The following is a 24,614-nucleotide window of genomic DNA, read 5'->3' as shown; positions in this document are numbered from 1 at the left end:
TCACCTCTCATTGACCCTCCCAGTTGCACCCAGCCCAGTCCCCTCTCGTAGCCACCCTAAATGCTAGCCAGTGACCCTGCTCTCAACCTATAGCAGCCAGTCACAGGGGCTGGTGATGCACAAGCTGGTGGCAGATGGGGGGGTCTCCTGTGCAATTCGGGATGGGGGGGCTCCTGGCGTGGAAGGCAGCACCCCCTGCTCATCCCCCCAGGATCTCACATGGCTAGCCTGGGTCCTTGTTGCGCAAGCACCTGCTCAAAGCTCAGTTTGGGGCTGTTTTATCTGGGGACAAACCCACTTGATCTCCCAGGTTGGCCCTGTGCTGTGCCCTGCAAGCGGACAAAGGGCAGCTTTCATCAGCCAGCCACAGTGGGCAGCCCCCCAGGCTGTGGGGCAGCATGGCCATGGCCCACACTCCTCAAAATATCCCCACCCGTGGGGAAGAGCTGACAATCCCTGCAGGATGCTTCTACCCTGCAGGCTCTCCAACAGCCCCAGTGGGCGTGCTGCTCACAAAGCAGTGCCCCTTGGTAGTGTCTGTGCTTCCCCAGGAGCACACGCTGCCATACAGATGCCAGGAGAAGCAGACGTGGGCTTCAGGTAAGTGCACGGGGACACGCATGAAGATTTTGAGGTCTCCCTGCTCCCTCCTTGTACCAGCGCTATGGCTCTAGCTAGCACAGTTGATGGGCGACGCCACCCCGCAGGGATGCCAGGTATCCGGTTTTCCTTTGCCAGCAGCACAGTGCTCTCCTCACAGCCCTGAACGCGGGTGTCCCTTGGGGGGGGGGGGAGATGCTGACTCACTGGCACACTGACACGCTGACCTGCCAGCCCCGAGGCAAGGTGCTGAGCTGGCTGCAGGGGTACCATTAAGTCTTTAATCCCGCTGATCATCTGGCCCTACTCTGAGCCGCTTTAACTTTCCTAAGCAGGAGGCTGAGATTAACTGTGGGGTGGGGGACATGGCAGGGGTGGGGTCTGGTGGCCGAGAGCTGCCGGGGGGATCCGGGTACCCATCCCTTCTACCAAGGGGGCTCAGCGCTGGTGGCAAAACACGCCTGGGCCTGGGTGGCCACACGAGTCACCCCTGGGGAAAGGGTGGGTGGCTTTGGGCAAGTCCCGAGGAGGAAGGATGTGTAGGCCCATGGAAGTGTGGGCGGGCAGGGCTGGCCCCGCGTGGTGCCCAGGCCAGGGTAGGTCTTTCCTGACAGCTTAGCCAGGGTCACTCAGCTCAGAGGCAAAGCTGCTGAGCGGCTTACGCATATTACAAAACTGTCAGGCAGGCAACGCCTCTCACCTGCACCCACTGCCTTGGCCCCATCTCAGGGCTGCTGCTCCGGGACTCGATGCCCCACAGCAATCCAAGGGCATCCAAGGACCCAGATGGTGCCAGGGGGCTGGGGGGCAAGAGGAGTGTCCTGGCACTGCCACCTTCCCTTCATGCTGGGACCTCCCTGGGCAGCAGTGCCACCGCTGCTCACCCCTCACTGGGCTGGGGGCAGCTGGCAGGAAAAGGGTTGGGGCCAGGCTTGGACAGTGGAGAGGGAAACTGATGCAAGGAGTGGTCTTTTACGAGCATGGCTAGGAACTGATGTGTCTCCTGATGTCTCTCTTTCATGCTGTCATCCCCATGTTGTTCCTCTGCTCTGGGGGTCACATGCAGTCAGTGCAGAGAGCATCTCCCAGAGCTGTGTCCACATGTTGTGCCAGAAAACTGCTCCTGTGGCATGCTGGATACCAGTGCGTGATGACATGTGGGGGCACTGGGAGGACGGGCTAATGCCAAGGAACACAGAGTGCCCACAGTTGGGGTAATCCTGCTAAGAGGCTCTGAGGTCAGGCTGGGAGCATGGCAGAGCTCCCGTCACCTTCGAGGCTTGCACTGGACATGGACGGCATTGTCCTGGAGAGTGGGACAGAGCTGGCTGCAGCTGGGGACAGCTGAGACCCAGCGCAGAGTAGGAGTGGGCATGTGCCTACCCGACCACATGGCTAGGTCTCATTTCAGGAGACTGAGCACACGTGGGTGCTCTGAGCATGCCGTCCTCCCTGCAGGATGCCTTGGGCCTGGAGCTCTCGTGTGGGCTCTCCAGGCAGGGGCTCCGCAGCTTTGCACCTTCGCAGCAGGACTGGGGGAAACAGGGCAGGGGCAGAGCTGCAGGAGGGAGCAGGGTCCCCAGGCACAAGCATGTCTGGGGGGGGGGGGGGGGGATCAACCTGTGTCCCCCTCTGTGCCCTGCTGGCATTAACACACACTGTCACGTTCTGGCTGGGAGCAGGTGGGCAAAGGCCACTTTCCCTGAAATAGCCTCTTGCACCTAGGGCCAGTGTTGAATCACTGTGGCAACCCGCCGGCACAGTGGGGACTGACCTTCGGTGTAAAAACAAACAGCGAGGGAAAGCAGTGCTGCCAGGTGAGAAATTCACTTCCGTCTCATTGCCCCCACCCCTCTGCAACCTCAGCAGCCCCTGAGTCCTGTTTCTAGCTCTCGCTCAAGCACCTTGTCCGCTCCTCAGTGCAAGCACCACCGCTGTGCAACGCTTCCCTGGTGTGCATCCGGACCTGGCTACATGTGCTGGATGAGGCTGAGCTGGGCTGCGCTGTGCTGGGGAAGGGGCTGGATGCAGAGACCCCTTTTGGGGCATGGGACCCATCTGAGGTAGGGGGGAGAATGCTTTGCAGCCCCCTGAACTGTGACAGCCCCGACTCTCTGCTCGCCTTTTGCGCTGTGCCACAAAGGTGCCGTGTGACTTGACTTTGCCCCTGCAAGGATGTACAGACGTGATGGCAACTGGGGGGTGTATGCAAATGAAAATCACCAACTGGGGGCCCTCAAGGTGATCTCTGTCCCCACCAGCGTGTGTTACCCTCACCCCCCCACCACCCCAGGAACAGTTAATGGAGTGGGAAAACTTCTGGGTGATGACTAGGAGGCTCAACTGCAGGCACTGGTGCTGCCAGAACTGCTGGGATGGGGCAGCCAGGCTATGGGCCGTGCAACCAGGTGGCCAGGGAAGCTTCTGGGCTGGGAGAAGGCTGGGTGAGCCACAGACGTTGTGGACAGATGAGGAGGGAAGCCATCAGGGCAGCCCTGGGGGGATTGCTGGGCACCTTGGCGGCTCCCAGGATGGAGAGGTAGGAGGATTTCCAGGTGGGAATGAGGGGTGTATCCTCTGAAGCAGCTGAACAGCGCCCACTGCAAAGGCTGGAGGGATGAAAGAGGTCGCGGAGCATCGTTGCTGGAGGTAAGGTGATGCCAGGACACAGCCTGCATCCAGCATCTCTGGGTCTTTGGGCAGAGACATAGGGCACTGCAACCCCCGGGAGGCCTGGGGAGAAAGGCTGGGTCTCCAGCTCTGCCCAGCTGCTCCCCCACAGTGGGACCCTGGTGGGAAGGGTAACGTGGGGGCTCTGCAGGCCAGGAGCGCGCCAGCTGCAGCCTCACAAAGTGGGCAAAGGCGGACGAGGCTCCTAGGCTGGAGGAAGAGCCCCCGCCCCGCTGCCCCACTCGCTGGACCCCCTGCATCTCCAGGTAGGGGCCAGAGGAGCCCCCAGCCCCCCGTCCTCCCCAGCCCCACGACGGTCCGGGAACCCAGCCCCTCTCCCTCGAGAGGGCCACCTCCCGAAACACCACCAGGGGTCGCTGCCCCGCGCCCCCCCCGGGTGCTGAGGCGGGGGTCCTCGGCGTGCCCAGGGGCATGCCCAGCCGTGCCACCTCCCCGGCCACAGCGCTGACCCCAGAGGACGCAGGGTCACATGTGCTGCTTCCCTGCTCAGCCTCGTGCCCTGCGGTGTCCCGGCCACAGGCCTCTGCCAGACCACTGCAGTCCCCCAGACTGTGCAGGACACGGAGCTTCCTGCCAAGCGCAGTCCCAGCAGTTCCCCCCAAATCCACGAAGCAATCTGGGGCATCCCCGGCAGCAGAGGAGCTTGCCACGGTCACAACTGCCTTTTGGCCCGCCAAGGCTCCCCTGGGGCTGAGGGGGCTGCTCCTGTGGGGCTGCAGTTCCAGTGCTGGGGATGGCAGTGTCTGTGCAGCTGCTGCTGTGCCCATGCTCTGTCTGGAGCCCAGCGGTGCCTGGGCAAGGTGCAATGCCGAGCCCTCGCTGTCCTGCTGGGAGGTGTCGGTTTGAGGTGTCACCCTTCTGCCTGCTCCCTTCCTCGGAGGGTTGACCTCTCCTGGCTGGGCTGATAGGTGTTGGCACCCTGGCGTGCCGCCTCACCAGGGCCAGGTTGGGTGTTAGGCGTGTTGGCTGCTGGTGCCATGTCCTACATGTGCATGTGCTCTGTGTGCAAGTGTGTGCTGTGCGTGCAAGTGTGTGTTTATACATGCAAAAGCAGGTGTGTGTGCTTCTGTGCACAAGTTTGCACAGATGCATGTGCTCAGGGGTGTCTGTGCACGTGGCCCTCTGCTTGTCCCCGGTGTGCACACACCTGAGTGCCTGCGCAGATGCATGCAGGTTGCACTTGTGTAGAATCATTGAATCATTAAGGTTGGAAAAGCCCTCCAAGATCATCTGGTCCAACCACCCCCTACCACCAATGTTACCCACTAAACCATGTCCCTAAGCACCACCTCCAACTTTTCTGTGAACACCCCCAGGGACGGTGACTCCACCGCCTCCCTGGGCAACCCGCTCCAACGCCTGACTCCTCTTTCTGAGAAGAAATGTCTCCTCATTTCCACCCTAGACCTCCCATGGTGCAACTTGAGGCGCACGTGAAGGCTTGTGGGTGCACATGCCCTATGTGCGTGAGCCATGCGTGTGCTCAGCTGCACATGCACACCTGCAACCGTGCGTTTGCATTGGTGCATGTGTGTGCATGAACTCGTGTGTGCAGGGACTCGTGTGCATTGCCACACGTGCACGCTGCCACATGTACACGCCTGCAACTGTGTTTGCATTGGTACATGTGTGTGTGTGCACCAACTTGTGTGCGCAGACTCGTGCGCACAAACTTGTGTGTGCACAGGCTTGTGTGTGCATGGATTTGTGTGAGCACGGACTTGTTTGTGCACAGATTCGCGTGTGCACGGACTCGAGTGTGCACCAAGTCATGTGTGTACGGACTCGTGTGCACGCAGGGTACCGGCTTCACGGGGTGCACGGCCGTGAGCGCGCAGGGCCGCCCTGCGAGGCCGTGCTCCCGCGGGGCGCGCCGGGGCCCCGCGCGTGTGCAAGCCCCGTGGCGGGCGCGCGTGCCCCGCGCGCGCGCGTGTGCACGATCCAGCCCGGGTTTTCGGAGTGGCTGGGACCGGCGGCACTCCCGGCCGGGGTCTCCGTCCCGAGCGGGCTCGGCGCCGCCGCCGCCCGACTTGGCGGAGCGGCTCCCCGGCGCCCCGCGACTTTCACCGGGACGCGCCGCCCCCGCGGAGCTCCGGCAACTTGCTCCGGCCGCCCGGGGAGGAGCGGGAGCGCGGCCGGGGAAGTGCTGGGGAAGGAGGGGGGTAGGGGCCGCCCCGTCCCGTCCCGAGCCCGGGACCCCCCTGGATGTGTCGCTGCTCGCTGGCCCCGAGCCGCAGCCGGGAGAAGGGGGAGCGTGGACCGGCGGGGGCCGCTCGGAGGTAGGAGCCGCCGGGGCCGTCGGGGGTGCTGGGGCCGTGGGCTTGGTTTGCTGGAGGTGTCGCGGGGCCGGACGGCGCCGGATCCCCCGGGGGACCCCGGCCGGGCTCCCCGCACGGGGCACCGGGGGCGAGCCGGAGGGGTCGCACCGTGCTGGGGAGCGGCCGGGGCCGAGCCGGGCCGTGCGGTACCGTGCGGCCAGCGGAGCCCCCCGGGCTCGCCGTGCTCCCGAACGCGTCCAGGGGAGCTTGCACCCGCTCCCACGCCCTCACGGCCCCACCGGGCTTCGTGCACCGGCTGGGAGGGCCCGCTCTGCCTGGCCACCCAAGCTCTGGGTGGCCCGAGGAGGGGATGAAGGGTTCCCTCAGCCCCATCTGTGGGTGCTCTGCTGCTGCCCGGTCGAGGGTGTTGGGCTGGGAGCAGCGGCCGGGTGGAAGTTTCTGCCCCAGCCCGAGTGACGCAGCAGCTGCGGGAAGGTTCCAGGACGCACAGGAACCACGAGCAGGGCCACCCGCATCGCTGCTAAGAGCTCCCGGCCAGCCGGAGCCTTCTTGCCCCGGGTGTGGTGGTGTACGTGGGGGGCTCCGCCAGCCACTTTTTGGGCCTCTGCAGCCTCGGCAGGGCAAGGAAGGAGTTGGCTGGCCTGGCCCACGCCGCTCGGAGTGTTCTGGGTGCCACGGGCAAGGCTCCAAGGGGAGAAGTGTCTGGTGCTGAGCCAAGGGGGCGCAGGGGCTCCCCTGGAAGCTTGCCAGGCTGTGTGGGCAGCATCTCGCCGGGGTGAGGCCTGGGGACACCCTAAGGAGCCTCCCAAAACCCGCAGCAGAACACCCAGGCCCCGGCGCACTTGGGCTTCTGAGCCCTTGCCCCGCAGACCCTGGAGCATCACTTCTGCCCTCCCTGTGTGGCCCACAGAAGTGGCCAAAGAAGTGTCGTGTGCCCAGGGAAACCCCTCCGGTTCTGTGGGGAAGGCAGAGCTGCTCTTTCACATCACTTGTGGAGCACCTGAGGTCCTTGTCTGTGCACGTTCCGAACGTCCATCAGCCTTCCTGTGCAAGGACCGCTGGTGGCTTCAGTACTCAGAGAGATGGGACTGGGGGCAAGTGTGTTGGGTGGGGGACCTCAGCCCCAAGTCCCCCTGCAGCTAAGGACAGGCCTGAGCTCTCCGGTGGGTGGCTCCAGGCATCTCTGGTGCGTCACTGGTTGCCAACCCTTTCTCCCCTGTGCTAAAGGCTCCAGGACTGCTGGGTTCAGGCATCAGCTCCATGTCAACCCCTGGTCGGGATCAGGAGTCCAGGGCTGGCAGAGGAGCCTGCCCAGGGCTGGGCATGGTGCAGAGGAGCGGGAGGGAACCAGCCTCCTCATCTGCCTGAGAGGCACCTGAGCAGGACATTGTGAGACTTGATCAGCCCAGCCTGCAGCTGAGTGTGAGCTGGCTGAACATGTTTGAGCATAGGGCCACCTTTCTGGGGTTTAAGCAGAATTCCCTGCAAGGCTGCCCAGATTTCTCCAAGCCCTCGGTGAGCCAGGGGTTCAGGGATACTGAAGGCAGAGGAAATGTTTCTCCAGAGAGCTGTGTTGTGGTGCCCTGGGTCAGGTCCTGCACACACACATGAGGTCCAGATGATCCCTAACCAGAACGGGGGGGACTCGTGCGACAGTGACAGCCTGAGGGTTGCACCTCTCCTATGAGGATGGAGAGGCAGGCTGCTGGGCCTCAGTGGGTTTGGATGTCTGGGGTGTTTGCAATGCCATGTTTGGAGTCTGGAAAACTAGAAGATATTCCAGCCACAGCCAGGATCCTGTGCCCAGCTGCGGGGGCCCCGCAGAAGCAGCTGGACGCCCAGACACCAGAGTTTTCCCCCGCCCCGTTCTGTAGGATGTGTGCCCAAACCTGAGCTGATGGATGCAGCTTCCTGAGGGAGGAGAGCACTGGGTTTTGATGCAGGGGCACACTGGGGGGAAGGGAGGAGGGAGAAGACGGATGAAGTTTCTACTTCGGAAACTCAGACCTGGGAAAACTTTTCCCTGCGTGGCTCAGTCTGCTGTCTCCAGCCAAGGCAGCGGCTGCTTCTGTGGTGGACAGGAGATGATGACAAAGGCCCTTCCTGTGCTGTTGCGGGTGTCTGAAGCTGGTTTATTGATGCGTTTGTCCCTGCGTTAGGCTAGCTGGGTTGGCCGATGACATCCCTTGAGCCTTTTCCAGTGCAAGTAGCATCAATGTCATTCATCAAGGCAAGGGGGTCAGCTGGAGGTTCAGACCCTGGGAAGGATCCACACCAGAACTCCCTGTGCCTGGCAGGACACACCAGGTCTGGAGCTACTGAGGATCCTAGTACCTCTGAAGAGGGTAGCACATCCCTAGCAGGACCCCATGCACACCCTCGTGCGTGTGCCAGCCCAGCTCCCACTGTCTGCACCATGTGCTTGAGCTCCTCCCAGCAATGCTCATGAGTGAGCTCTGGAGGCCCTCAGGGCATGTGCTTGTCACCATCTCCCTGGTTGCTCTGCGGGGAGGGTTGTGTCTCCCCTCCCCATACCAGGGTCTTTTCTGTCAAAAAAGTGAGCAGAAAATTGGGAACAGGTTCGGAGTCAAAGACCGCCAGACCCCCGTGGCTGGTGTAGTTGGAGGGAGGGCAGTGAGCTGTGTTTGGCGGTGCTGGAGCTGGCTGAGATCTCCCCGGAGCAGGGAAGTTTCCGTCTGGGGGTGTGAGTCAGCGTGGACACCTTGTGACGTGTGTTGTCGCGTCGGTGCAGCCTGGGAGGTGGGTGTTGAGCTCGGGCTCGGAGGGGATTTGCAGTTCACTTCTGGAGCGTGCGGAGAGTGGGTGGGCGGGTGGGCGGGAGCCACGAGGGCCCTTCCCGTGCAAAAGAAGGATGCTGTCAGGGACACACTGCGTCTTGGAACGCCAGCCGCAGGGCTGGGGTAGCTGGCCAGCTCATGTTCCCTGGCCAAAGCGATTCTCCCCACCACTTCAGTGTGCTGCACAAGCGTGTACAGCCTTGCACATCCATGTACCTGTACATGTAAGCACCCTTGTAGGTACACACGCTCACATATGCATGCAGACATATGTGCAGCTATACACACATTCCCACATGTGATGTGGCTTTCACTAAAGGGTATTTGTGTTGATTTCTTGCCTTCCTTCTGCAGTGGGCCTGTCCTTGTCTATCTCTACTGACATACTGGAAGAGGGAATCCTCTAATGCCCTGTAGTTGGTCAGAATGAGATTTCCTGCACTCAGAGTATTCCCTGGGGCATGTATGAATCTGTGTGTCTGCACGCACACCTATGGATGCATGTATCGAGGGGCCTGTTTGTGTATGTATATACCTGTGTGCGCTTTTATCTGCCTGGCCAGTCTCTTTTATCCCTGGGATTGGAGTCTCTTTGTCTACATGCCTCAGTTTCTCTTGATATCTTCTGGTGTTTATCAATCCCAGTGATGTGATAAATACCAAGGGTCCACTGGGTGGGTTCTTGGTAAGGATTCAGAAAAACCCCATCCTACAGAAATCCTTACAGGAACACAGCAACTGTACCCCCCTGTCCCCCATCCTTATGGCACATCAAAACCCTTCAGAAGCTGCAGAATAACAAGGCGAACAGCTGATAAAATAGCTGCCACAGATTGGGAACAAGCAGCAAAAACACAGAGTCAGGTTTCAGCTTTGCTGCATCCGGGTCTGAGACTGGTGTGTGTGTGTGCTTCCAGATGTAGTGCAAGCACACATCAATTTCCCACCCCTTCTCGAATTCCTACCCCTGATCTTTGGGGGAGCAAAGCCCTGGCTGGTGGCAGGGAGCATGGCTCTGAGCCATGGGGTTGCCTTGGGCAGAGTGGGGCTCTGCTCAAGGAACAGGAAGAGCAGGGGTCTGCGCCACTCACCTCCAACAGTGGCAGATACGCTGGGAGAGACAAACATGCCCCAGCTTTTGGGTAGGGCAGGAGGACACCCCCCCCCACCCCCCCCCAGCAGGGGTCTCCTGCTCCAAAGAAGGAATAATTTCTGCTTCTTAAATGCCCAAGTGCTGTGCTTACCTTACTCCACCGCTCAGCAAGCAGTTCTACAGTTTAAAGGGCACTACTGTTGTGTATTTAATGCTTTAATGACTGCTAAAGATGTCCTGGACATCCTCCTGCCCCATTCTGAGGAATCCTGCAGGATGGAACTGTTGGGGTGGAAACAGGCTTGATGTGAACTTCACTGGCTGCAGTAGGAGGACAGATGACAGCATGTCTGAGTGCCTGCCCTGTCCTACCTTCCCTCCCTTGGGAAGGCAAGGTTTCCTGTACTGCTGCCCCTATTCTAGGGGTGTCCCTTAGTGTAACACATGAGCGTTGTGGGCTGTGGGATGATGCCCTGATGCTATGGGAAGGAGTTGTGCCTGGCAGGGTCTCTTACAGCTATGACTCAGAGCTGGGCTTTTATGGGTCCCACATGTTCAATTTTGCTGTTTCCCTCCAGCACTGGGAAGGGAAGGGGGAAGTATAAAAATTCCTTATAGCAGCTGCTGCCATGTCTGCACCCTCCTTACCCTCACCCCAAAACCCTGGTCCCACCCAGACCCCAGCCCGATGAAGGCAGGGGCCAGGGAAGTGGCTTGATGGGAGCAATTTGCAGGGGTAGCATGCACTGGGGGCCAAAGCAAACAACATACGAGCCCATGACAATTGCCTGCCTGCCCCAGGACCACCTATCAAGCATCACCGCTCCTGCCCAGCTTGCGGTGGCTTCCTGACTTGCTCGGCTTGTGGTTGAGGGCCGGTAGCCCCTGTGTTACAGGGGAATGCGGAGCTGCGAGCTCCCACCTGTAGCCCTCCTCTGCTGCCTGCCTGTGCCCTGGGATACACAGGAGACCGGGCAGCCAGGGCTGCACCCCAGCTGGCCTCTCCTCCCAGAGCACACGTGTGTTAGCATGTGTTAACGTGTCTGGAGGCACGTTGGAGCATGATCAGGAATGGGTGTGGATGCATGTAGGAGTGAGGGGCTGGATTTTTTTGCCCCCCTCCCCCCCACTGAGACATGGCGTACGGGTGGTGGTGTACTGTGGCTTGCATAAGGCTGTGCTGCTGGAGGGATGGGTGGGCTGGGGAGGGACGAGGGACCTCTGGCCCTTTCTGGAAGTGGTGCAAAGGCCAGAGAAGAATTTTGGCATGGGATGGGGAGTGGGGATGTGTTACGCTTTCCAAAGGCTAGAGAGGGAAGGAGAGAGAAATGAGCAGAGGATGTCCCACGTCTGTCCTGGCACAGATGTCTCTGCCCCTTTCCCTCCACACATGCGTAGCCTTTCCCCAGAGCTGGTTCCTTCTCTGCCTCATCTTCTCCAGGCAAAGGACCACCTTGGAATGAGCTTGGCAGCCCACACCAGCATGGGATCGTGACCCTGCATCGTCCCCTTTCAGACCTCCTGAACCTGAAGCAATGTGCTTTGTGGCAGCTGCGGTCCTGGGCAGATTAGCTGCCCCTTGCAGGGGTGTCTGGGCTCGCCCTAAAGGCCTGGCCTAACAGCGGGGTCGGTTGCAGAGCAAGGCGACTGAGCGGGAGGTCTGCACGTCAGTTTTGCTGGAGACAGAGATGAGAAAGCATGTGGGGCCAGGGGATGCAGCTCCCCCAGTGCAGACAAGCCTGGGCCTGGTTCGGTCCCAGAGCAGGGAAAAGGGGCTTCTTCCAGAAGGGAATTTCACCCCGTTTGCCCCACTGTCGATGGCATTTGCCCATTCCCAGCAGCACAGTGGCACATGGGAAGGCTGTGTGGCATGGAGGAGATGCAGTAGCTGGGGAGGAGCGCGTTAACCCTGCCAGATGCTGCCCTGGGAGGCATCTGGGACATGTCCCCTTGGTCCTGGACTGTCGCTGGCATGAGGGAGTGTTGGATCCCCGGCAGCCCTCTCTCTCCCAGCCTTGCTGCTGGCCTGTGTGTGCTGCAGCTCAGCCTGGCCCTCTACCGTGTTCCCCTTCTGTGTCTGCAGAACTGCTCCAGTGGTGGTTCCGTCTGAACTGCTGCCCCAGCGTGGGAAGTCAGATCTTAGGCCAGATCAATGTTTTTCATAAAACCCTCTAGGGTTAAACCAATTGGGCATGTGGCTGACCTTGAGGTCACAAGACAGTGGAGAAGAGGGCTGCAGGGTGCAGCCCTCCCCTGTGCCCACCCTGTCCCAGGGCTGGAGCCAACCTCGGGGGGGTGGGATGCCTAGCCCCTCTCCTGGGCGGTGCAGCGGTGATCTGGGGCATCTCCGTGCCTGAGGCCCTGCTGCTCTGCTAGAACCCTCTGTCTGCCTCTCTCTGCTCTGGCCCTCCCTTGTTCTCTCACCCAGTGAAAGTTTGGGGTGACTGGGCCTGCAAACACGTGGCGGCTCCCCCTCAGCTACCATTGTGGCTCCCAACATGCGTGCACGTACGGACAGACATGCACAAGCACATGTGCAAGTGTGCGTGCAAACACATACATGTACGAATGCTTCCACACAAGCACCTCCCTCAACTATACACAGAAACAAAAATCCCTCCCCACATGTGCAAACGCAGATGGCCAAACCTGTGCGTTCATACAGGCAGACACACTTACAGGAGCGCAGATGCCCCCACGCATACACACACAGAACCCTCCCCCAGGCCCCCCACGCCGGGGGCTGTGCTGGGCGGGTTGATGGATTGTGCCACACACAGCTCAGCGCTGCGCTGCTGCTGGTCTATCGGCTGGGATCTCGGCTGCATGGGCTAATCCAGCCCTGACATCACATTCCTCCACAGTGGGACTCCGGGGCTGTTAACCCTGCCAGGGCTGGGCCTGGGACAGGAGATGCTGGGGTCGGTGCTGAGGCGCAGGGGGATGCCCACCACCCTTGTGTGCCGGGTCGGGTGGGAGCCCCCTGCTGCGGCGAGTCGTGCAGGCTGGGTGCCTTCTGAGCCTGGCCCCCTGCAAGGTGGGAGGTAGGGGGGTCTGCCCTGCCGTGGGGCTATGGTGGGACACAGCCATCCTCCTCCTCCTCTTCCTCCCCTCCTCTTGCTGCCAGGTTTCCTAAGGGTGTGAGATTGCCCTGCCTGTGTCTCTCCCTCCTTCCCCCGGGTCTGCATCTGCTCCACCACCCATCGGTGCAGGCATCCCGGCTGTCATTCTGCGGTGCAAGCTCACCACGTCTCCCCTCCCTCTCTGCCTTTTTCCCCCTTCTCTGTCTCCTTCCCACCCCCATTCCCCAGTGTCCTCAGCAAACTGGAGCCAGATGACAGATATCAGACGTGTTTGCAGGAAATAAAGAGGGGGGGTGGGTGGTGGTGGCCAGTCCGACCTCCTCCTGCGCGGCGTTTCTGCATCTGGAGCCAGCCCTGCTTCAACTGCTCCTGCTGCTGGCTGCGCTCCTTGTTTTCTTGGCAGAGAGGAGGAGGAATGTGTTTCAGTTTGAGTTTCTTGGCAGGAGGAGACCGAGGGAAGATTCCCCTCAATCCCGGCTGCGCCTGGCTCTCAAATTTATGCCCATAGGCTGCAACTTGGGTGGGCCGTGGCGGTGTGCGGCAGGCGGGGGAGGCGAGCGCAGTGGTGGGGGAGCCGCAGACCGGCGCCTATTGGCTCCCTGCGCCCCCGGCCCCCTCCAGCTTCCCCAGCTTGGGGGCCGCCGGGGCGCAGGGAGCCCCTGCACACGGGCTATGGGGAGCATCCTGCAGCTGGGACCCAGGGGCCCGGGGAACTTTCTCCCTTGTGTACCTCCCCCTGCCCCATGCTGGTGCTCAGCAGGGCAAATGTGGGGGATTGGGGATTGGAGAGAGCTGTGCTGCTGCCTTTGTGCCCGTCTGGCACCCGCCTGCCCCAGGTTGCCCCCAGTGGGGAGACCCCAGCCCTTGCCAGGCTGGGTCTGTTCTCCAAAGCCCTCCCTGTTGTCCAGGCCCAGGAAGGAGAGGATGTCTTGGCATGGCAGGACCATGAGCCTCCTTCTGTACTTAGGGAATGGGGGTGATGGGGATCAGAACCCCACTGAGCCACTCCTAATTCCATGGTGGGTGCTGCAGGGGAGCAGAGACGATGGCGCATGCGAGCCTGCATGTTCCCCATGTGTGGTGGTATGCTTTGTATGCACGTGCTCTGTGTGCCCACATGTGGCTGTGCATGCTTATGCAAACCTGTGCACACATGTATGTTGTCTGTGTGTGCTGTATGCGTGCACATGCAGCTTTGTGTGTGTTCCATTGGACACATGTGTTGTCTAGGTCTGTGTGTGCATAAGTATGTGTGTGCACTGTGTATTGCTCAGGTGCTATGTGCATGGAGTTTGTGTGGCAGTTGCTCTGCACATGTGCATACACGTGATGTGTGTGCGTGTGTCTGTGTGTGCACGTGTGTGCACACGGGTGCAGGGCTCTAGCTGGTGCTGGGCCTGGCAGGGGCTGGCACAGCAGGGAACAGCAGGCTGTACGAGGCTGACGGTGCACAAGGTAGATGGGATATCACAGAGGCTATGGGTGAATTAGCTGCTTTCTTGGAAGCGGTAGATGCTCCACAGATAGTCCCCCATCCTGCTGGGACTCAGGAAGGGAGGAGCACTGTATGTGAGGTCAGGCTGCATCCCCAGCCCAGGTGAGTGTCGAGGGGGCTGTAGGCTCATGGCCCAGGGCAGAGCCCACCATTCCATTGCTGCTGCAGCAGGTGGCCGTGCCCATCTGGACAGCCATAGCCCTCCTTCCCTTAGGGCTGGAGTGACTGCATATAGTTACTGAGCTATATGGTGGCAACCTGCCTGCTCTCATACAGAGCAAGGAGCTGGTGGGGTAAGACTATGGATCTGGGGCAACCGGGGGTAGCCCAGGTGATGGTTCTTGGGAGGTGGAGGTAGGGAATACTGTCTTGGCCGAACACCTGACCCCCATCAGTTCCCAGCTCCACACAGGGGCTGGCTTGAGGAGGTCTCTTGAGACCCCAGTGCTCTAAATTGTACCAGAAGGAGGCAAAGTGGTCCCCAGCGCTTCAGCTTGTCTCCCCAGCTGCAGGAGCTCCCAGAGATGCCAGGAGGGATCCAGGACAGTTGTATCCCATATGAGACCCGAGTGTTCTTCCATGCAGGCAGAATTCCAGAGACAAAGGTGGCACAGGTCCGTACCTGTATGTAACTGTGTATACTTAGATGCATACATATTTGCAGTTATGTGTGAATACACTCGTGTGCAGGTATCACGTGTGCAAGCATGCATACTATGTCTGCACATGCTTGTATGAGCATGAATGTGTATGTGCTCTCGTGCACATGGCTACGTGTATCTGTGTATATATGTGGCTGTATGCGTGTGCATACCTGCACGTGAGCCTCTACAGATATATGCAAATGTGTGTTTGTGCACCTGTGTGTGTCTGTGCACATGTGACTATCCGTGTGCATGCACAAAGTGCTGGGGGCATCTGGGAGTCAAATTATAATGAGGGACCTGTGAGCCCTCCCTTTGTTAGATGCGGTGCCTGGGGTAGGGGCAGCATGGGGGGTGTCCCCTAGAGCTACTCCCCCACTCTTTGCTGCAAGGCCTGGGTCCAGCAGGCAGGTAAGAGGCCCTTCCTCTTTCCCCCTCGCCTTCCTTTCCTACTCATCTCTCTTTTCCTTTCCTGCCCCCAGCACGATCACCTTCCTGGGTACTCCCGCCCCCTATGCCTGCCCTGCTGCCCCCCCCCTCCATTCTTCCTGGCTGACACTCTCACAAAGCCCCGAGACAAGCTTTCAAAGGGGCAACTCATGCGGAAGAATTGCTGCCCCCCTCGCCCGCCCCCCCCCTCGCATGCTCCAAATGCAACCCAGCACTTTCCCAGCAGGGTGAGGGGCTCCCACTCCCCCAGACCCCTTGTTTAGGGCAATTCCCTTGGTCTCTCAAAGGAGGAGGCTGAGGATGCAGGAGGCCTTGTTCCCAGTGCCACCCACGAGTGCCTGTTCCTTCCAGAGCCTCTGTCCTTCATGCAAGCCCACAGGGGTCTTGGGGCAGGACAGTGACCATGGGTAGGGATGGAGCTTTTGGGTTGGGATCAGGGTGCAGAGGCTGAGGCCATGTGTGGAGGTCTGACTGCAGGCAGGGCCAGGCAGGGAGGCAGGTGGAAATGAGACCTGGGCACCAGGAAGGGACCCGCAAGCAAGGATGCGATAGTGGGCTGGGTTGAGCCCTGTAGACAGGGGTGTGATGCATGGGTGGGGCAGGGCAGGGTTTTGACCTGCAGGCAGGGTGTGGACCTGCTGGCAAGGCAGGGCTGGGTGTAACCTGCAGACATGGCAGGGACCCATGAGCAGGGAAGAGCAGGATGCCAGCTCGGGTCCTTTGGACATGAATGGCTTTACCCGTCTGTGCCTTAGTTTCCTGTTTCGGCAGTTAGGGCTTGCAATTTTTACATCTATATGCAAGTTTGGCTGTGGATATTTGTGCAGGTGTCTGGGTGCACAGATGTGTATTTCATCCCTTCTGCAACGGACGCTGTGCAGGTTTCGGGACACTTGCTTGGACAGGATGCTCTTCGTACAGCACCAAGAATGAAGCCACCTTGCTAATTCAGTAACTGGGGATCCTTGTGATGTGGGATGACCTCAGGGCACCTTGCAGCAATATCACTGTTTGTGCCGAGCTGTCCAGGGTGGCCTTGTACTGGCCAATGCACTGATTCTGTCAAGACAGTGTGAGAGAATTGGTGTTGTTCAGGCTGGAGAAGAGAAGGCTCTGGGGAGGCCTTACAGCAGCCTTCCAGTACCTAAAGGGGGATACAGAAAAGCTGGGGCGACCCCTTTATCGTGGAATGTAGTGATAAGAACGAGGTAATGGCTTTAAATTAAAAGGACCCAGGACATCCCTTTGCCCTGGGCTGGGTACAGAGGTCTGTGTCAGGACCTGATGAAGTGGTGGGATAGCAGTGGCTAGCACCAAGTGCTGTGCACCCCAGGCAGGTGGGTGTGGGGCTGTGGCAGGGAGACTTCAACCCGTGGGCAGGGTGCAGGTGGCCGTGGGCTGTGGGGAGACAGGGGCATGGGCCCCGGGGGGCTACGGCCACGGCAGGATGTGGCTGGTGGTTCTACTGCCACAGCTGTGCGGCACTGCAGCATCCCCTGCCAGGCACAAGTCTGCTCCGGCTGTCACACGGAGCCCACCAGGGTGCAGGGTGTGGGGCACTTGGAGGTGCAGGGCTCGTGGTCAGGGGGGCATCTGCCCACCGTTGTCCTCCTCAGGCCCCGACCGGCGCCGGCCCCTCGGTGAGGACCAGATGTGCTCCTGAGCCTGGCCAGGCCCCATTGCGACATGTTCAACCCTGTCAACTCCCCAACCAACGGCTACGCTGAGCGCTGCTGCCTGCGCCCTCTCCACGGACTGGCCACGGGTGCCCCAGGGCCGCAAGGTCGGTTGCAGCTCCCTCATCCTGGCCAGTGGCTGGGCCTGGGCAGTGCCTGACATGAACATGAGGGGTACCTGCCTTCAGTTTCAGTCTTTGGGTTCAGGGACACTCCGGGGATTTCCTTTTCCCCTTGTGCCCTTCATCCTAATATGTCTTCCTGTCTATCTTCTCCTTTCCACCAGGACTTGATTTCCCCTTATGCCACCAGTCAAACCTAATGAGTAGTCACCATGGCTATGGGCTGGTGCCAGGAACAGAGCACCCAGGTGGTGGTGATGGTAAGTTTCTCATCTAGGGGGGTGTGGGACAGGTAGAGGTTTAACAAGGAGTTTTACCAGGAGTGCAGATGTGTGTGCTGAAAGGGTCAAACAGTGTTGGGGACAGTGATTATAGAGGAGGAGGCTGCTGGGGTGTCAGGTACCTTTCCTGGAACAGTGGCACCTGTGTGAACAGGAAAATTTGTGATGGCTCACACAGGGGCAGGTGTTGGCCAAGGGGATCAGGTGCTTTTCTTCGGGTGGTATCGGGAGTAGGTGTGTGTCAAGGGTTTCAGGTACCCCCTAGGAACATTGATGTCCTAGGTAGGGAGAGGGGATACTTTTGTGCTTTGTCATAATCTAGAGCCAGCAACCAGCACACTCAGGGGACTCCTCCAGTCTCCAAAGAACCGTGCTTGTGTCCCTGGGGGTGGCTTCAGTCTTCTGGGAGCCATGCTAAGAGGATTGCCCCCCACTCTCTGCTGCCGTCCCAGGCTCGTGGTTCTCAACAACCCGCGGTGCAGGCAAGCTGGGCAAGAAGCGGACACTGTCCATCTCACCCCTGTCAGACTCTAGTGTTGACCTGCAGACGGTAATCCGCACCTCACCCAACTCCCTCGTTGCATTCATCAACTCCCGTTGCGCCTCCACCAGCAGCTCCTATGGCCACCTCTCCATCAGCACCATCAGGTGGGCACCAGAGTTCAATCCTGCTGGCATGCACACAGCCTCTCAGTATGGGAGCCTGAATGCTGATGCCCAGTTTGGGGAGTGCATGAGACCAGGGCCAAGGAAGGTGGGAACAGTTAGCCTAGCGTGGGAGGGCAAGGGGGGCTGGTGGGATAGGGCAGGAGTGGCTGGGAGCTCAGACACCTCAGATCCTTGTCTTTTTGACGAAATTTCTCTCCTCTGCTGGTGTCATCTGCTCATCATCTTACTTTTTGCAGTCCATCACTGGGGTACCAGAGTCCACCAGGGCAGCCAAAGGGCCAAGGGCACCTGTTCAGCCACACCCCCCCCCTGCCACCATATGCCTCCCATGAACACCTGTCCACCCGCCCAGGGCTCCTGCACCATGCACCAACTCGTGGGACCCTCAAACACTGCCAGGTAAGCGGTCCCCAGGGGATGCCATGCATCCTGTGTAAGGGGTAGCCAGTGGGAATCCCAGTGCTGACTGTTTTCCAATTTCCCCCATCATGGTAGCAGCTAAAGTTGGAGAGGAGCCTGAGTAGCCCTCTGACAGCCAAACACCCAGAGGAGAGATCTGAAGGTGACATCTCCAGCCCAGCCTCCACAGGCACCCAGGTACTCCCCAGGCCTTGGGAACCCCCTACCTCCCAAGGGGTCTACACTCTTCCTCCATGCCACTCCCGGGAACAGGGAACACAGAGAGTCATGTCTGGGAGTGCTCACCTGGCTCTGCACCCCCAGGACCCCTTGTTGGGGATGCTTGACGTTCGGGAAGATCTGGAGAAAGAGGATGGGAAACCTGAGTCTGAGACTGTCTATGAAACCAATTGCTACTGGGATGGCTGTGCCAAAGAATTTGACACTCAGGAGCAGCTGGTGCATGTGAGTTAGGTCCTGCCTGGGCATCCCCCATCCCAGAACTTGTGCCTAGGCTACTGGCTGACATCCCGCTGTGTCAGCCCATCACTCCTTCTCAGACTGTCCTATGCTGGGACAACTCCCCCCCCCCCCCCCCCCCCCCCCCCCCAAGAACTCACCCCCCGGGTGAGTGATGGAAGTTGCTTCTAGGGAGGGAGGGAGATGCATCCTCCTCTTCCCTGTGGGCAAGTTTTTCATGGTCCTTCCATACCCTAGGGAAAACAACCAGTCTGGCCTTCCTCATCCCTGGGTTATCTCTTCTGAACTACTAGTGCATCCAGACTTCCTCCTTTGCTCTCTGTGTCTCCCTCCAGACAGTCCAAATCTCCTATATCACCTTGACCACCCCTCCTCACCATCTTGACCCCTTTGCCCTGTTTTGGTCCTCCCAAAATAGCCCCCATCTCCAGTATCCCCTGCCACCTCCAGACAGCATCTGACCATTCTGTATTCCTGTAGTGTCTTGAGTCTCCACCAGCCACCCTAGTCCCTCTATATCACATTTCTCTCATGATACTCTCAAGATATCTGTATCCCCCTGACCCTTCATGCCCTCCCCAATGCCCCTAGTGATTCCCTTCTCTCCCCAGCACATCAACAATGAGCATATCCACGGGGAGAAGAAAGAGTTTGTATGCCACTGGGCGGCATGTTCCCGGGAACAGAGACCCTTCAAGGCTCAGTACATGTTGGTGGTACACATGCGACGTCACACAGGCGAGAAACCTCACAAATGCACGGTGAGATGGAATGGGCCTTTGCAAAGCCTGGGCTAAGCTGTGGTGCCTTGCATCAGGCAAAGCTCAGGGCAGGGTGCAGGCTGGCCCAAGTTGGTATATGGCATCGAGGGGTATATGTAGTGGGGAAAATGAGGTGGGACGGGCAGGGTGGCCAGGAGCATGGTAGTACGTGACGGAATATGTGTGGCAGGCCAGAGCCCCTGTGATCAATGGCATGACACAGGTGCACATGAGATAAAGGGGTATTTAGCAGGTGGGGTACACCATGGATAAGTGGCCGGTGCATACCGAGGTGGCATGACATAGGCCAGAAGGGTAAAGGGCAGTGGCCTCAGGACATACACCTGCAGGAGTGCAGGTGTGTTATGTGTGGGAGGTGTGGCAAGTCTCTGTGGCAGGTGTGCTGTGGGCATGGAGTGTGGGGGTGACATGGTACTGGGTCTGTTGAAGGTGTGTGGCATGTTTTACTCTGCTTGCCTGCACAGTTCGAAGGCTGCAACAAAGCCTACTCACGCCTGGAAAACCTCAAGACACATCTGCGCTCACACACGGGTGAGAAACCTTACGTGTGTGAACACGAGGGTTGTAACAAGGCCTTCTCCAATGCTTCTGACCGAGCCAAACATCAAAACCGCACCCACTCCAATGAGGTACAAAGCCATCTGGGGCTGTTTGCACATCCTGGGGCTCCCCTTGTGCCACCCTATTAGTCCTGTACCTTGCATCCCTGGGTCTTTTTCTCTGTGCCCCAACTCCCTCCACTCTAATAAAGTATGCACCCCCTGTTCCCTTACTACCTCACTTGCACTCCCACCAGGGTCCCTTTACCCTTGCCCTACTTCTGTGGAGCACCGTCCTCAGAGCTCCTTATGACCTCCTCCAAGGTTCTGCTGTAGCAGCTGACATGCCCCCCTCCAAGGAGATTCAGCTTCTTTGACAAATTCCCACCCTCTCTTCCTTCAGCTCTCAGGTCTACTGGAGGGACTGGGAGGAGTTTCTGGTTTATAGAATAGAATAGAATAGAATAGAATAGAATAGAATAGAATAGAATAGAATAGAATAGTTCAGTTGGAAGGGACCTACAGAGATGATCTAGTCCAACTGAGTTAACACCCTCCCTCCACCATGCCTACCTTTCTTCCCTGACAGAAGCCCTATGTGTGCAAGATCCCGGGCTGCACCAAGCGCTACACAGACCCCAGCTCCCTGCGCAAACATGTAAAGACGGTGCACGGCCCTGATGCCCATGTCACTAAGAAGCACCGAGGTGATGTGGTGCCAGGCCGTGTACTGCCAGCTCCCAGTGGCCCCCCAGACATGAAGCAGGAGAAAGACACAAATGGCTCCACTGAGGCCCGGAAGGATGACAGCAAGCTCTTGGTGCCTGACTTGGCCTCGGTAAGGAGCTGGGGTTGTGGTGACGGAGGGAGGCCTGGCCAGGACTGTTGGAGGAGTCAGCTTGCATGGTAGGGAAGACATCTCTAGGTCTGGCAGGGTGGGGGTTCCCAATCTGCATTAAGTTTGTAGTGGATATCTGACTCCCCTTTTTCCTTGGTTAATATTGTGGGTCCCCCCTAGAAGCCGCAGCCCAGCCCAGGTGGGCAGTCATCATGCAGCAGTGACCACTCCCCTCTCGGCAGCACCACCAACAATGACAGTGGGGTGGAGATGACGGGCAATGCAGGCGGGAGCTACGAGGATCTGTCCACATTGGAAGATGTGGTGCCTGGTGAGACCATGGGCACCTCAGGGCTCATGGCCCTCCACAGGCTAGAGAATCTTCGCATTGACAAACTGAAGCAGATGAGGAAACCGTCAGCTACCAAGGGCCTGAATTTGCCAGTCATCGCAGGAGCCGGTGAGACTGTGGTTCCCTCCCACTTGAATGTAGAGCCAGCCCTGTGGGCACTGTGTTGAGAGAGGTCTGGTTTGCAGCCAGAGAGGAGGTGGACCCTCACATCTGGGGCTCTGCCCCATCCTTTACCCTTCTTTGCTGCTACCATTTGAATCCACTTCTTGTCCTAGCAGGCACTAAGCGTGGAAGAGGCCATATCCTAGTACTGGAGATGGCTGCCTGTTCCCCTTCTGGGTGCTCCAGTCTAACTCCTCCTCTTCTCTTTTCAGGCCTGCCTGGGATCTCTGTGCCACCGCCAGCCGCCTCGCACCGCCGCATCACAGAGCTGTCAGCATCAGAGATGGGCATGCCGCTGAACGAGCGCCGGAGCAGTGCCACCAGTACTGTAAGCTCAGCCTACACCGTCAGCCGGCGCTCTTCTGTGGCGTCCCCATACCTGGCTGGACCATGTCTGGGTGGTGAGGCAGGGACAATGCCTGGTGGGGCATGCCTGGCAAATGGCTCTGACCCCATCTCTCCAGATGAGTCGCGACGCTCCAGCGATGCCAGTCACTGTGGAGGGTTGCCAGGCGTGGGCAGCCTCACACCAGCCCAGCGCTATCGTCTCAAAGCCAAATATGCCGCAGCCACAGGTGCCCCCCCGCCAACCCCGCTGCCCAGCATGGAGCGGGTGGGCATAGGTGGCCACAGCGGCTTACATGGGGACTACCTCAAGCCAAAAATGCCCCCCTTCCTTGTGAATGGTTTGCTGAGAAGGCACGGTTCCAATGACTACCCTGGCTATGCAGGCAGCATTCACCCTCACCTGGTGCCTGGGAATGGTGTGCGGCGGGCCAGCGATCCTGCCCGGACAGCAGCCAACCCTCATGCTGTACCCAAGGTGCATCGTTTTAAGAGCATGGGTAACGTGAATGTGCCAGGGGCAGGCAGAGCTGTCCTGCAGCCCTTGGGTGGTTCTGATGCTAACCTTCAGCGCTATGTCTTCTCTCCACGCCCGCCCAGCATCAGTGAAAATGTCTTTCTGGAGAGTGTGAGCACTGAGGGTCCTGGCCCAGGCACAGAGTCTGGCTTGCTAGAAATGGATGAGTATTCGAACTACCTGGAGGAAAGCTTCCCATGCCAGGGGACAGGTGTGGAGCTCCAGTGTGAAGGCCTGTATGGCAGTGCTCACCGGACCATGGGGGGTATGCAACTGAACCCAGGTGGGCACGGGGATATGGAGGAGGGATTGCTTCAGTCTGAGTTCTCCCTCCCTCAGTGCCAGATGAACCAGCATTTTTCGAGAATGTGTGCTGGCAGTGGGACCATGTCAGCTCCTTGGGAGGAAACTCACCAAGGCAATCTGGAGATGAGTTCTGGGCAGCCAAGTGTCAGTGCCTCTGCTTCTGCCATGTCTGGGGCACACTGTCACCATCAAAGTACTCAGTACCCACTACCCAGTTCTTGTGAGCAGCAACCCAAACTTGTGAGCTCATGTCAGGACAGTGGATTTTCTGAAGGGCACCGGCTTAACCGACTGCAGATCAAATCGGAGCAGTGTTACTCATCACCTGCCCCACCGCTTGGTCCCTGCCAGAATGTCAAGCCTACCGGTCCCATACAGCCTCCTGTGTCATTTGGCCAAGCCACGAATGCAGTATCCAGTGGTTATCGGTCTGAGGAACGGGCACCTGTCAGCTACATGGGCATGTTGAGCCCGGGGGGTAGAAGAGCCCACACCCCCACCTTGCAGGCCAAAGAAGTGATGGTCCGTAGCTATGTGCAGGCCCAGCAGGCTCTGATGTGGGGTGAACAGTTACCCTCCAAGGGAGGGGAGGCTGGCATGGGGGTGGGCAGTGAACCTGGGCAGTACCATGCCATGCAAGCACCACTGTACCTCAGCCCCAAATACTCTGGTTACCAAGCCAAACCAGATCACCTGCAGGGTCTGGCAGAGACCCACCACCTCCTAAACCCCCAGTGCTTCAACCCTGAGATGGTGCCACACCCACCTGGTGGCCCTAAACCACAGGGTCACCAAAACAGTCTCGACTATGTAGGCAATCTGGCTGAGCCAAATCACTCCTATGAGGGAGTGGAAGCCAGCTCCCGGCGAGTGCTTCGCTTGCCCCCTGTCCGCCCCACACCTGAAGGGCCCAACAATACCCTGCTATATTACCCAGGCCAGGGCACACACCTGCAGGTGGGCAAAGGTGGGCATAAGCTGCTGGATCAAACAGCAGCAAGCTGCGGGGGTCCTGGGCATTACGGTGGGAGTTCAGAAAGCCTCAAGGGTAGCTCATATTACTACCTAGATTCAGGGGAGCAGGTGTCCAACAGCCTGGACTCACTGGACCTGGAGAACACGCACCTTGACTTTGCTGCCATTGTGGAAGATTCAGAGACACCTGCACTGCTGCCTGGATCCCCAAGCCCTGCTGGTGGCCTCCTGCTTCCGTCATCTGGTGGTGCCAACATGGCTGTGGGTGAAATGAGCTCTATGTTGAGCACTCTGGCAGGGGAGAGCCATTTCCTCAACTCCCTGTCCTAACTAGGAGGTACCAATCGTCAGGTGGGCATGTCTGCAACCGAGGGGGCCCAAACTTCATTTGGGTAGAGGCATGGAATCCCCCCAGTGCCTCAGGTTTATGCATGGGGGTTAGGTTGGGGAAGTGGGGAGAAACACCCCTCCAGTCTTTCCCTTGTCTGGTCTGTGGGTGTAAGGCACCGGGGAGGGATGTTGCTGGGTCCCAGACACAACTGCAACCCTGATCATGTCAGTCACCTCTGGAGTTGGGAAACTGTTTTTTACTGGGTCGTCCTATTTCAGTTCCACCTTTCTCTGCATCTGCTGGCCCTCTGGACAAGGTGGTCCTGTGCAGTCATGTTGAAACCAAAGAGTTCCATTCCCCCCTATCCCTGCAGGCAGCCCCCCTCCCTATGTTCCCATTGCCCCCTTATATCCTAATCTTTTTGTGACTCCCCCTGCACCCCCTCTTGCTTGGCAAGTTCCCCTCCCTCCCCTCGTCCACCCCCTTCTCCTGTCTTGCTCAAGGATGGGAGAAGGGGCAGGCAATTCATCATAAGGATGGGGCATGTGCGTGTGTATGTGGGGGGGTGGGCTGGTGCTGCCTGTGCCACTCTGTACATAGTGTGCATATGTGTATGTCTTTGTCTCCCCTGTGGGTATTACCCCACTTTTTCTTTTGTTTGAAAAACAGCAGTTCCCCCTGTCCCCATTAAACCCTTTCTCAGGGGA

The 24,614-nt window shown here is 59.0% G+C and overlaps 1 protein-coding gene across 7 annotated transcripts; it reads left to right on the top strand.

Annotated features, from left to right (window-relative positions):
* The first annotated feature begins 386 nt into the window (after positions 1 to 386).
* Positions 387 to 24,614, top strand: GLI1 (GLI family zinc finger 1). 7 transcript variants are annotated; one of them, XM_035308835.1, is made up of 14 exons: positions 387 to 600; positions 2,326 to 2,417; positions 2,521 to 2,663; positions 16,750 to 16,916; positions 17,096 to 17,191; positions 17,665 to 17,860; positions 18,118 to 18,280; positions 18,377 to 18,478; positions 18,605 to 18,745; positions 19,372 to 19,521; positions 20,007 to 20,171; positions 20,671 to 20,919; positions 21,100 to 21,379; positions 21,646 to 24,614. In XM_035308835.1, the coding sequence occupies exons 4-14, from the start codon at positions 16,820 to 16,822 to the stop codon at positions 23,904 to 23,906; spliced, it is 3,900 nt and encodes a 1,299-aa protein (XP_035164726.1). In that variant the 5' UTR covers positions 387 to 600; positions 2,326 to 2,417; positions 2,521 to 2,663; positions 16,750 to 16,819; the 3' UTR covers positions 23,907 to 24,614. The 7 variants fall into 7 exon arrangements, with proteins under 7 accessions (XP_035164726.1, XP_035164727.1, XP_035164731.1 ...); XM_035308836.1 differs by lacking the exons at positions 2,326 to 2,417; positions 2,521 to 2,663; XM_035308840.1 differs by lacking the exons at positions 387 to 600; positions 2,326 to 2,417; positions 2,521 to 2,663 and adding an exon at positions 5,440 to 5,570 and having other exon boundaries at positions 17,695 to 17,860.

Source organism: Oxyura jamaicensis, chromosome 33 (assembly GCF_011077185.1).
Source record: "Oxyura jamaicensis isolate SHBP4307 breed ruddy duck chromosome 33, BPBGC_Ojam_1.0, whole genome shotgun sequence".
In the NCBI taxonomy this organism is placed as follows: Eukaryota; Metazoa; Chordata; class Aves; order Anseriformes; family Anatidae; genus Oxyura; species Oxyura jamaicensis.
This window is presented reverse-complemented; position numbering and strand designations above follow the sequence as displayed.

Bases quoted from the DNA above. Each gene is read 5' to 3' on its own strand.
- GLI1 (XM_035308836.1), top strand. From the start codon at position 16,820: ATGTTCAACCCTGTCAACTCCCCAACCAACGGCTACGCTGAGCGCTGC. The intron at 19,522-20,006 runs GTGAGATGGAAT...TTGCCTGCACAG, and splicing joins AGAAACCTCACAAATGCACG to TTCGAAGGCTGCAACAAAGC. The intron at 20,920-21,099 runs GTAAGGAGCTGG...GGTCCCCCCTAG, and splicing joins TGGTGCCTGACTTGGCCTCG to AAGCCGCAGCCCAGCCCAGG.